Below are 13,293 nucleotides of genomic sequence, written 5' to 3' on the forward strand. Positions count from 1 at the left end.
TTAGCTGGCCGTCAAAGAAAACCGGATATAGTCGATTGTGCATCAAGACCTGCAGTGTAAATGAGGCTTAACATTCAGTGTCGATTCAATGTTGAATGATGTGTGATCCAGAGACATGAAGTGTCAGGGCAATTTTGTTAGGGGATCATATCATTGTCATATGAACTGAAAACTTATTATCATTAACTACAACTAAAACCATTAAAAAAAAAGAAATAAAATAACATATTTCAAACTTAAGCTTGTTTTATTTCATCTAGTTGCCTAGGTATCATTTCTCATTTTCTTTTATTTTAACTTATGTACTAAAATAACCAAAACTACAATTAAATAACAAATGATAAGCACTATATAGGCATTTACAAAAAGAAAACTATTATAAATGACAAAAACGCAACTAAAATATTAAAATGAACAAATAAAAATGGTAAATAAATGACTTAAAACTATAATATAATATCAGAGATGGTAAAATGAGCACAGTGTGATGAAGATCATCCTCGAGTCTCCGTGAACACAATCCTCTGTTTCTCAGGACATTTAAAGGCAACATAAAGTGCCACAATGCTCCATCATTTTAGAGTGAACAATAATATTTAATGTTTTAGGGTTTGATTGAATCGTTTGCTATGATATTATTGGTTAATATTGTTTTTTTTCCACCCATGCGACTATGGTTATGCCAGCAGGAAAGTCAGTCAAGCTATTACATTTTTAATTTTTCTTTAGAATAACGTGCACTAAATTGTGACAGCGTTTATTTAAAAAAAAAAATAATATGTATGGTTTTATATGCATCTGTAATATTAAATATTGGAAATAATGAATGATTTTATTGGATCATTGCTATTAGGAATGCATGATATATCGGTATCGGCAGATATTTCATACAAAATATTTTTTTATGTTATCGTTATCGGCCTATTAAGTAAATTAGGGCGATATATATCCGATAAATATTAAATAATGTATTATTTCCTTCAGCTGAGACACTTCAGATGCGCATTGTTCGTCATGATGATTTTGAATTGCTTGAAATATGATTGAAATCCGGTTCAGTGCAACACATGCAGCGACGTCTCTCATATCGGCTGCATTACATTATAATGACCGCATGTGCTTGAGACATGGCTTCTTTTAATGGTGACACTTTTGTTTTTGTAATCAGGCTCTCTAAAATTATAACAATTTCCATTTTGATTTATAGTCCAATCTATCGGTTCTCAAATATAAGGAAATATCGGTTATCGGTCTCAGACAAAATGTTCATATCGGTGCATCACTAATTGTTGGGTCAAATATGGACAAACGCAGCCATTGGGTTAAATTTTTTAATTGCATTTTTTATCCAACGTTTGGGTTTGTCCATATTTGACCCAAAATTGGGTTAAAACAACCCATTATTTTTAAAATAACAAAAAATTATAGTGTATTATTGGTTTGTATCAATGCCCATGTGACCTTTTTTTTAGCAAGAAAGTGGTTGCAGAGGGAAATTCTTACATTTAAAGATTATAAAAACAGATTTTTCTTTTATATATAGCATCATGCACAATGAGAGCAGGGACACTTGTTAAGAAAGTAACTTGGGTCAGTTGCGATTTCATGAAGCCTTTAAATGGCAACTGTGTAATTCATAAAGCAAGGGCAAGCAGTCACAAAAAGACAAAACGAAATACCCACAAAGCTGCTTTTTACACCCTTAGCCTTGCACCTCGGGTACGTGGGATGAATGTTAGTGAGTGTTTAACGCTGCAGTCCCAGCTGAAGGAGTGTGTGAAAACCGCTGAGTCATGCACTATCTCTGATGTCTCACGGCTGTCTCGTCCTCTTCTCTCTGCTCAGTGTCTGAACAGCGGATTCTTTAGCAGTGATGGAAACGATGACGATCCTGCAGACGTAAAATTCTCCATCGCCTTAAAAAGCGCACGGCAGAAAAGAAAAGAGAGAAAAGGAGAAAGAGAGAGAGAGAGAGAGAGAGGAGGAGCCTGCTAAGGTATAATTCTCTAGCGCTCTTATTCCCTATTTAAACCCTTACAGAATTCACCACAGTAACCATAGTTCCCGCCAAAATACCAACATTCTTTTAGAGCACTTAAAATTCTGAATTCTATTTGAGAAAAATAGACATAAAAAACAATAATGACATTAAAATAGTAAAGCTTAACACTAAAAAAAAGAGGGGAAAACATGCACTGCTTTTGGATTGGATTTGCTCTGTTTATTAATATTTGTATTTCTTATGTTCTACCTTCTTTTAATTCTAATGTTGATATTTGCAAAAAAGTTTTTTTTTTTTAAACAGTGACTTAAAAGATTGACAATTAAAGCTTAGCATAAAAAAAGAAACATTAAGATAAGAAATTGCATATTTTTTCTTATGTTCTATTTTCTTTTAAATTCTAATGTTGAGATTTTCATTAAAAACAGTGACTGAAAATAGGGTTGGGAATCAAAAAAATCGATTCCAGTTCTGGAATTGGATACTTGTTATAAAATTAAAATTTCGATTCCACTTATCGATGTCTGTCTGTGCACATTTTAATGTGGTTTTAAAGCCAAAGAAGACGCGAAAGAAAACTTGAATTGACTCTTCTTGTGCTTGAATGGAGAAGTACACACAAAACGATGCCAAAATATCCTCATAAACACAGTCAGTTATGTCTGAAGTGAATGTAAACAGTTGAGAAAGTAATCACATGTGTAACCGTATATTGTATCCGTGCAGCTCTTAAAGTGACAGTAGCCTAATAAACCTGCTGGCGTCTGTGTCGTTACTGTTAATCAAAGAACAGAAGAAACAGAAAAACACTCACTGGTCTTTACTGAATAACTTATGTAACTTTTTTAATAAGCATTAATCTATTTTACTTGATTTTACTTTTATTTGATGTCAATTTCTGAACTTTGTTCAGTTGTATTGATTTGTGCTATTGCTAATTTACTTATTTGTTCTTATTGTATTGCTGACTGTTTACTTGTCTTAATTAATGTTTGAAATGATTTAATTAAAGTATTAGTTAGTTCTTTAGCCTGCAGATTTTTGTTCATAGTACTAAGCTAAGTTTAGCAAAAAGCCAGAATAAATATGTTTGGTATCTAAATTTTTGACTTCTTTTTTTTTTCATATTTGAATCGGAAAATCGGAATTGCTAAATTTCAAACAATAATTTATTTGTTCAGATGCATCTTTTCTAAAATATGAACGGTTGGAGTTTGTCTAATTTCAACTGCTAAAAGGCTCTGAATTTTTAGGGCTTTAATACTGGTGTCTTTCTAATCGTTTTTTAGCTTTGAGCTTCAAACTGTAGAAGATTCTCTATTGGAGAATCAGAGGTCAGATAGCAACTCAACTTTTTTTTGTTAATACCCCTGACTTTGAAGCAACTTTTAGCTAGTTTGAGATAATCTGAGCCTGTACGTGGGCGGCTCTCCTGGTCTTGGCAGTGACCAGCGAGCGTCCTCTGTGCGTGTTATGGCATTCCTGTAGCTTACAACAGTAGAGTCAAGGTCATGGGCTCCGTTGCACAGAGAATGCATGAATGCAATGCAAGTTCCTTTGGGTAAAAGCGTCTACCTAATGTAAATGTAAATGTTCTCAGGCTTAAGAATTCACAACGAATGCAAAGTCACATAGCGCATCTGAATATTCGTATATACATTCATTCTCTTATAATTGCTTGCTGTTCGTATTTCAGCAATCCGTGACAGAATAGGATGGAAATGTCAGAGGCAGTCTTTCAGTCTGTCATCTCATCCATTATTAATCACTGAATGTGACAGACTTTCGACGTTTCAGCAAAAACAGTCGGTAGGTGTGACACCGCTGACCAAAATCAAGATGTTTTTAGTCAGCTAGTAGGACCTTTCCTAAATAACTATGGTGATTTGTTGGAGTCTATGGTAACTGTGGCGCATTTTTAAGGGGAATTAAAACATCAACCTACTCATTTGTAAACTTCTTTCTTCAGTGTTAACCCCCTTGTTCCCTTATCTATGGCAGAACTGATGAGTTTAACATGATACATGAACTATTGCACCATCACTCTCTCCTTCTCTCTTTCACTGGCTCGCTTTCTTTCCTTGTTCCTCTCACCAATACAATACAAGCAAAGTTTTATTCAAGTATGTTGAACTGATGGAATATGTCCCGCTCCCTCTAGATGGCGCTATGTGTGTAAGACTGCAGATGTTGGTGGTTGTGAGTACATTACCATTATAGTCGTGACGATAACCGTCCTGTTCTCCATAGCGGAGTCGTTGCCCATCGAGAGCTCATTCTGGACCAAAACCAATTTATCCAGATCGTTCCAGTAACCGATCTGCAGATGATAGACGACAGGGAAATCAATCCAGTGTGTGTGTGTGTGGGCTTCTGGGTGAATTTACGGTGTGTATCTGTATCAATGTTGCTTGTGTGTGTGTCTAAATGCATGAAAGTGTGTTGTGTGTCTGACCTTGCGGGGCCCGTTACTCTTTAGCTCAAAGACGTCCATGGTGTAGTTGACTCTGCGTCCATAATGATCAAACTGGATATTCCCAGTGAGACCATGGATTCTTACCTTTACACGCACACACAAACACAAACACACACAAAGAAGTATTAGTAAGAAAGTTATACACATCACTTTTGGTAAGCATGAAACAAAAAAGTATAATTTATAGCTATTTAAGATGAGTTAAAAGTAGTGTCAGACTTTGATAGCTAATTTATGCAACATCCTTTGCATCTTGCAGTTTTAAAGCCCCCATGAAGTTGCGCCAAGTCCTCTCTGTCATACAGAGTCCCGCCCACTCTCACCTTTCAGGGAAAGCCCCGCCCACTCCCACCTGTGTATACTCCCGCCCACACTTACCTCACTTTCACCTGTCATTTACCGCACCCGTCCAGTCTTACCTGTCGGACAGCATCTTGCCCAGCCTCACCCGTTGTGTTGAGTCCTTCCCACTCCCACCTGTTGTACAGACTCCTGTCCACACTGACATTTCAGACAGCATCCTGCAGTCTTACCTGTCTTAGAGCCCACCCACTCCCACCTGTCCTATAGAGTCTCACCCACACTCACCTTTCAGACAGTATCCTGCCCAGTCTCACCCGTAGAGTCATGCCCACTGTTACCTGTCAGACAGCATCCCATTCAGTGGCTGCGTACAAAATCTCATACTCTCTTGAGTAGGTACTTATTTTGAATAAGTAATTACTTCACAACTGCTACAATAGTTTGTTATATATAGTATGAGTGTAATCTGGATGTACCACATTCATATAGCACATTTCAGAATCTCGCCGGATGAAGGTCATCCAGGTACTTATGCCGTCTCTCTCATGAGTACTGTAAATTCGGACATACTACTTTTGTCACATACTGTTTTCCGCCTACTTTATAGTAAGAAGTATGCGATTTCGGATGCAGCCATTGTCACCATTGATATAGAGTCCCGCCCACTCCCACCTGTCGTATAGATTCCCGCTCACTCCCACCTGTCGAACAGAGTCCCGCCCACTCCCACCTGTCGTACAGAGTCCCGCCCACTCCCACCTGTCGTACAGATTGCCACCCACTCCCACCTGTCGAACAGAGTCCCGCCCACTCCCACCTGTCGTACAGATTGCCGCCCACTCCCACCTGTCGAACAGAGTCCCGCCCACTCCCACCTGTCGAACAGAGTCCCGCCCACTCCCACCTGTCGAACAGAGTCCCGCCCAGTTCCACCTGTCGTACAGATTCCCACCCACTCCCACCTGTCGTACAGATTCCCGCCCACTCCCACCTGTCGTACAGATTCCCGCCCACTCCCACCTGTCGTACAGATTCCCGCCCACTCCCACCTGTCGAACAGAGTCCCGCCCACTCCCACCTGTCGAACAGAGTCCCGCCCACTCCCACCTGTCGTACAGATTCCCGCCCACTCCCACCTGTCGAACAGAGTCCCGCCCACTCCCACCTGTCGTACAAAGTCCCGCCCACTCCCACCTGTCGAACAGAGTCCCGCCCACTCCCACCTGTCGTACAGATTCCCGCCCACTCCCACCTGTCGAACAGAGTCCCGCCCACTCCCACCTGTCGAACAGAGTCCCGCCCACTCCCACCTGGCGATCAGAGTCCCGCCCACTCCCACCTGTCGTACAGATTGCCGCCCACTCCGACCTGTCGAACAGAGTCCCGCCCACTCCCACCTGTCGAACAGAGTCCCGCCCACTCCCACCTGTCGATCAGAGTCCCGCCCACTCCGACCTGTCGTACAGATTGCCGCCCACTCCGACCTGTCGAACAGAGTCCCGCCCACTCCCACCTGTCGAACAGAGTCCCGCCCACTCCCACCTGTCGAACAGAGTCGCGCCCACTCCCACCTGTCGTACAGATTCCCGCCCACTCCCACCTGTCGAACAGAGTCCCGCCCACTCCCACCTGTCGAACAGAGTCCCGCCCACTCCCACCTGTCGAACAGAGTCCCGCCCACTCCCACCTGTCGAACAGAGTCCCGCCCACTCCCACCTGTCGAACAGAGTCCCGCCCACTCCCACCTGTCGAACAGAGTCCCGCCCACTCCCACCTGTCGAACAGAGTCCCGCCCACTCCCACCTGTCGAACAGAGTCCCGCCCACTCCCACCTGTCGAACAGAGTCGCGCCCACTCCCACCTGTCGTACAGATTCCCCTCCACTCACACCTGTCGTACAGTAATGCTCACTCCCACTCGTCGTACAGATTCCCGCCCACTCTCACCTGGCTCACAGCATCCCATCAGCTCTCATCTGTCTTGCACAATCCCACCCGCTCTCACCTGTTTCAGAGTTCGTTCCATGTCGATGCCCTGATTCCAGGGAGCAGCTGGGTTGGCCAGGCAGTCTCCAGCATTGCCTCTGCGAGAGATGTCAATCTTCTGTCTGCGCAGATTTCGAAACGCCTCCGCCATCACTAGCACACCATCATACGTCAATGATGATGTGTACTAAAAGGGATATTTTCTGTATTAATTCACACTACATTACCCATGCTTCCTGTTTACAGTCACACATCAAATGTAATGCTGAGCTGTCGTAGTGCCTAAAGTAGATGTAAATGCAACAGAGAGGGCATTCTAGGTGAGCACATTGATTATTGCCTCCGCCTGCTTGCTTGTAAGGCTGTGTGTGTAATGCAATGTGACATAAAACTGCAATGTAGCGATGCCGCTACTTGTTACTGGAAAAGCTATTTAGCTGTAAAGCAGTACAGATTGTTGCTACAGAGCAGTAAAGATTCAGAGAGATTGCTGGGGAAAGCAGTGCAGGGATCTCATCGTTTTTCTCTTCCTCACCAACCTCACCAATAATAAAAATGGATTTTCATCTCTAATTTCCATAAACAAATACAAAAGCATGGGCATTTGCATGAGTAAATCCTGCCCAATAAGACAGAACGAGCCTCAGCGGCCGCGTCTGCACTGACACAAGACATTATGAATGAACTTGATCAGCGGAAATGAAGATTTATGGTTGTAGCAGAGGCATAATAACATCCAATTAACATCGAGGGAAAGACAGAAACAAACAACAATCATTAAAGGGGGAGTCAGTGAGTGAGATGCAGAACATCAAGAGCGCTCAAGAGATGGAGCTAGTCAAGGATCTTGCCTGTATAGTGGGCTCTAATAAACCTGTAAAGATTGGTTTGATGTTCTGTGATAATTTATAGCAGGGACTGCAGGATGGAAGTGCTAATCAATAGGAGTAGAGAAGGATCTCCGTGTTCTCAACGGAGGGGAAAAGCTAAGTTTTTTGAGCTGAGGACAGCACGATGAGGTGAGGTTATGCAGCACAAAATCATCCTAATGAGTAGATTTTACTGTTTTCCAGTTAGGGAGAACTAATCATTTTATGTGGTACCGCAAAAGCTTGATGCTGCAAGCGTTTCACTCACATTTGGTCCTCACATTTTAGATATATAGTATGTGTAGATATATTTAATTGTGGCCAATTTTTTTTAATTTTTTGTTCAAATGTTACATTTTTCAGGGCACATGTGCTCCTTGGGAAAAAAGCAAATGTCACTTCCTCCCAACGCTGTGAATTTGTCTCTTGGAAAATTAAAATGGTATCCCAGTGAAAAAACACCTATACCAAAATGTATTTAAAATACGTTAACTTCATACTATAAGTATACAAACCTATTAACATATTTACTGACATATCGCTTGAGACTTGGGCTACTGATATAAATATTGTAATTCAACTTTATTTGGGAGTACTTCTTTATTGCACAATGCAAATGTCTTAATATTTAGCCTAAATGTGTTTTAATACCACTATTAGTAAGGATAGTGTCTTAAAATGCAAGATATTTAAAGGCACACCGCGGAACTTTTGGCCACTAGGGGCGCTAGACCTTTAACTTTCCCTAGAGGCCACAAGCGCCGCAGCAGCACTGTCGCAAAAGTAAAGAAGACATCCACTTAATAAATGAATTGCACAAAAGTGAACAGAAAATAATGGTCAGGTAAGTCGCATAGAGCAGGGGTGCCCAACCCTGCTCCTGTCTGTCCTGCTGAGTTCATCTCCAACTCTAATCACTTTAATTTTCAAGCGATCCTGAAGACGTTGATTGTTTGCTTCAGGTGTGTTTGATTAGGGTTGGAGATAAACTGTGCAGGACAGTCGATCGGCAGGAGCAGGTTATAGACGTTTTGTACCTAAAACTAAGTTGTTATTGTGTTGGTTTTGGAGTCATCTTATCTTTAGATAGGACTTACGTCGTCTTATTTGTGTTTTTCCTGTAGTAAACTATGAATTTGAATCTAAAATATCATATAAGCCTCTAATAATACATAGACATTTGTATATAAAATCATATAAGCCACGAATAATAAACACATATATGAATGTGTAAAAGGACAAACAAACTAAAGCCTACAAACGGCAGTAGGTTTTGACATATCAGTTTTGTTTCACGAATTCCCGACTTCGCAGTAAATATTACATTATATATCCACTTTTATGCCGATGATTATGTTTTATTTTCAGTCATCATTTTCTTCGCCCCTTGAATAATCTTCAGAGTCCCCCTCCCGAAACAGGAGGAGGACGCGGAGGACGACGAGGGAGAGCCGGGGAGAAACAAGAGAGCTTCTTGTTTTTCCGCGAGCACGATCCCTCTCGCGTTTTCTCTTTTTTGCCTCCTCAGGAGCAGTTTTAAACTTTTCCTTGCCTCAGCCATGGCCAGGAGTCGAGCAGGCGGAAGAATAGAAGCAAAAGCGTTAGCTCCTTGAGCATATCAGAGCTTGTGGTCACGTGACGGTCGTAAAGTGATTCGTTCTCCAGGTCACATGACCTGTCCAAAGACGGTCCGTCTCCTCCAAACTTACATAGGCGGTATTTCAAGAGGGCAGCCCCGATCGGAGCATTGATAGTGTCAAACACTGTATATTGGCCTGAGGAATCATTTAAAACAACTCATATGCTTCAACTCTTCAGGTCAAAAGTTCCACGGTGTGCCTTTAAAGTATACTTGCAATAGTTAAATTTTAGCACAATCAAATATATTTAAGTATATCTTTAGTTGGACCTCAGCACTATAACTAAAGTGCATTAAGTACAAAATTAGTTAAATTGCTTAATGTATACCAAAAGTACAACTGCAAGGTATTTATATTAAACACATTAATATGTAAATTGTAGTATACTTAGCATAAAATAAATGCATTTCAAATACCTTTTGCTATATTTATATTTCACTAGGGCATCAAAACAATGTAAACATTGACTTCATGTCACACATTTCCCAACAGACGGGATAAAATGTGGCACCGGCTGCAGTCTGTCATGGCGTAATTGACTCAAATATCACTGGGCAGCTTCTCATTGGCTACAGCTTGGCGGAGAATGTGCCCTGTCACAGTCTGATTGGCTAAACATCTGTGACTGGAGTTCTGCCACATGTGTCTGACAGTATTATAGCATCAGATTTGCAACCTGCTGTTTTGCTGCGCAAAGAATGACGATTTCAAAACACACATTAGTGTTTATAGCACAAATCTTTGAGCTGTTACCTAAGTCTCAAATGTTATTCTGGTTTATTGGTGTTTGCATTTGGGTTTAATTATGTTGTGAATGTATTTGCGTTTACCCTGGGTGGGCTCTCAGATCCTGGATACTCCCTCTGGTCTAGTTTATTCCAGCGTTGCATTAGTTTGATCACCATTGGTTTACTGAAATCCACCAACTGGAAACCGGTTACGTTTGCCCCGCCGTGCATAAACCTCTCAAGAGAAATATCCTTAAAACCCTGTCAGGGGAGAGAGAGAGGAAATTAGAGAGAGGGCGAATGAAGCCGATTCACTGGAAAAAGGTGGAGATGGAAAACGGCAGATGAATGTGAGGCGGAGTGAGTTATAACATTTCTTAATATCCCACATGCTGACACACTAACAAATGTCAACACAGACTTTAAGGCACAGCACAAATAAGCAACGATAAATCACTCGTAACAAAGTGCAGGTTCAGCGGTCCATCATAGTCAGAGTCTCCGAAAATGAAAAAGACGGCAAATTCCCTGAGACTAACTACCATTTCAGAGGAATTTATCACCCAAAAAGAAAACATGTGAGATGTGCAAAACTCAACACCTTGTTTCTAGGGTGTTGCGGATGTGGTTTCTTAACAAACAAAGTAAAAAAAGAGAGAGGCGCCCTCAAGTCTCTGTGATATTCTGTGTACATTTTGCAGGTGAAAATTGTGCATCTGCTCACTTAAGGTGAGACACGGCAGGCAAACACATCGGGGGGGTTCACTGGTCAAATTTGAGATTTTGGGTCTTCAATAACATGTCTTCTTTCAGACTTGTGGTGAAAAAAAGTCCAAAATACACATTTATGTCTTTATTTTACTAACTTTGTCTGTTTGCGTCTGTAGATTTCTCCGAAATTCAACAAAAGTTGCCGTTATTAACATCGCTGTCTGCACCCCGTCATCACACACACCGTTAGAAAGCTCTCTCTCTCCTGTACAATGCTGTCGGATCCAAATATGGTAATTTCCTTTTTTCAATCAGCAACCAATCGTGAAAGTACAATGGGGCATTTAACTCTAAAAGCGAAATCTCATTGGCTGATGTCAATATTTAATGGCCGTTTCCTGATTCTCTGAGCCGGACATCTCCACTTCAGCAGCACTTACATACAAAAAAACTGAATTTTGAATTTTGAATCTGGCTTTATCCAATGTTCAGATTTCTCTTCTGAAAATATATGCAAATTAGCGCATATTTAATGAGAGTATACCTAATTTGCATATTTAAACGTCAATATTCTAAAAACTTGTAATACAAAAGATATTTGTCTTAAGCTCTGTAATCAACTGGGGAAGTTTCATGCTGATATCTATTAGTTAATGTTTGTTTCCTATTCACCCGGGGTGTCTCCCCTTAAAGTAACAGCACACATGATTTGAGGAATATCTGGAGCACAAACGTGCCAACATGTAATTCTAGACTGGGGTTTTATTCAGGAAAATAAAGCTCAGCTCCATCACAGAGAATTACGGCCAGAGGACACGCTGTCCTCTACATGTGTTCATTTCCTCGAGCGCTCCATCACTGCCGCTCTCTCTCTTTCTCTCTCTTTCTCTCTCTCTCTCTCTCTCTCTCTCTCTCTCACACTCAGCTGGATAAACCAGTGCCAGGACTCACCAGGTTAGCGACGATGTAGTGGTATCCTTTTACATGTTTCCCCACACTCACAATCTGAGAGAGAGAGAGAGAGAGAGAGAAAGAGAAAGAGAGAGAGAAATATAAGGAGTGAGTGAATTGTAAATACACTGAAAAAAATAATAATTAAAATCTACTTAATTTTTCTTTGGCAAGTTTTTGAGTAAATTTCACATATGGAATTAAGTAAACTCTACTTAACTAAGTTAATTCCCCACGGACAAAATCAAGCCCCGCCCTAATAAAAATAACTATTATTCATCACAATAGGGAAAAGACTAATTGAAAAGAGTTCAAATTTTAAGAAATTCATAGTTTTAACCTGACAAATCCTTCTTTGAAAGTTTAAAATATATTTCATGACAGCTGACAGATATTAGTGTGTGTGTGTGTGTGTGTGTGTGTGTGTGTGTGTGTGTGTGTGTGTGTGTGTGTGTGTGTGTGTGTGTGTGTGTGTGTGTGTGTGTGTGTGTGTGTGTGTGTGTGTGTGTGTGTGTGTGTGTGTGTGTGTGTGTGTGTGTGTGTGTGGTCCATTTTGGTGTATTAATGCTTGAGTTTTAGAGAAGTCCAGGATTTTTTTTTTGAAGTAAAAAAAAAGTATATATATAATAAATGTGTATAATTAAAGTTAGATAGATTAAAAATAAAAATGTGATTTAAAATAAAAATAATAGTTATTAATCTGTTAAATAGATTCAACCAGATTAAAAAATAACTAAACATTTTGATAAAATTGAACAAAAATAAACATTTGATTAAAATTAAATAAATAATAAATTTGACTACATAACTATAATGACTAAACAATTTTATATATTAATGTATATAATCAATAAGTTAGATTAAAATAAAAATGATAAAAATAAAAAGTTATAAATCTGTTAAATAGATTAAATCAGATTAAAAAATATTTAAACATTGATAAAATAGAAAAAAATAAACAAACATTTGAATAAAATTCAATAATTAATTCATTTTACAGTACATTACTATAATGACTGAAAGAAATATTATAAAGTAACTTAATTTTATAGATTTATAATATGTGACCCTGGACCACAAAACCAGTCACATGGGTCAAATGTTTTAAATTAAGATGTATATATCATCTGAAAGCTGAATAAATAAGGTGTGTGTGTGTGTGTGTGTGTGTGTGTGTGTGTGTGTGTGTGTGTGTGTGTGTGTGTGTGTGTGTGTGTGTGTGTGTTGCCAGATCCACAACATCTGCTCGAGGAACACGCTGGCAGCTCGTGTAGAGAGAACATTCTGTTGATGTTGTACCTGACGATGTCCAACTGCGAGACGGTATGTGTGTGTGTGTGTGTGTGTGTGTGTCTGGTTGTATTTGCCAAATCTACTGTCAGGCTGATAGATGGGCACCTTCCGAGGTCTGCCCGAGGAACAGACGGACCGTGCGACAATCAAACACACCCTGCAATCTCAGAGTTCACAGATCAGACACACGAGAGCTGAACTGTGACTCCAACATCATTACCGCTGATACACACTCTCATTTAATGTACACCAGCCATCAGAAGCTCTTCGAGGAAGTCTCTTGTGACCAGAAAGGATAAAAACGACAGTAATATTGTGAAAAATTATTCTAGTTT

At 40.2% G+C, this 13,293-nt stretch overlaps 1 protein-coding gene and 1 long non-coding RNA gene across 6 annotated transcripts in view; one reads left to right on the forward strand and one right to left on the reverse strand.

Annotated features, from left to right (window-relative positions):
- The window catches only part of gria4a (glutamate receptor, ionotropic, AMPA 4a), a 122,536-nt gene that overhangs the window by 69,001 nt on the left and 40,242 nt on the right, over nucleotides 1–13,293 (reverse strand). For all 5 annotated transcript variants that reach the window (XR_013797258.1, XM_079610151.1, XM_079610149.1 and 2 more), the window contains exons 5-9: nucleotides 11,666–11,719; nucleotides 10,106–10,264; nucleotides 6,786–6,953; nucleotides 4,458–4,562; nucleotides 4,215–4,322 (exon numbers count right to left, since the gene is read on the reverse strand). Coding sequence is in view for 4 of the 5 variants with exons in the window: in XM_079610151.1 (XP_079466277.1) it covers nucleotides 4,215–4,322; nucleotides 4,458–4,562; nucleotides 6,786–6,953; nucleotides 10,106–10,264; nucleotides 11,666–11,719 (594 nt within the window). In the remaining variant the exon portion in view is untranslated. The remainder of the gene's footprint in view (nucleotides 1–4,214; nucleotides 4,323–4,457; nucleotides 4,563–6,785; nucleotides 6,954–10,105; nucleotides 10,265–11,665; nucleotides 11,720–13,293) is intronic.
- LOC306997127 overlaps nucleotides 889–13,293 on the forward strand; it is a 47,974-nt gene continuing 35,569 nt past the window's right edge. Inside the window, exons 1-2 of the long non-coding RNA XR_013797268.1 lie at nucleotides 889–1,996; nucleotides 12,897–12,988. This is a non-coding gene — a long non-coding RNA (uncharacterized lncRNA). The remainder of the gene's footprint in view (nucleotides 1,997–12,896; nucleotides 12,989–13,293) is intronic.

This window comes from Phoxinus phoxinus, assembly GCF_949152265.1.
Source record: "Phoxinus phoxinus genome assembly, chromosome: 4".
In the NCBI taxonomy this organism is placed as follows: Eukaryota; Metazoa; Chordata; class Actinopteri; order Cypriniformes; family Leuciscidae; genus Phoxinus; species Phoxinus phoxinus.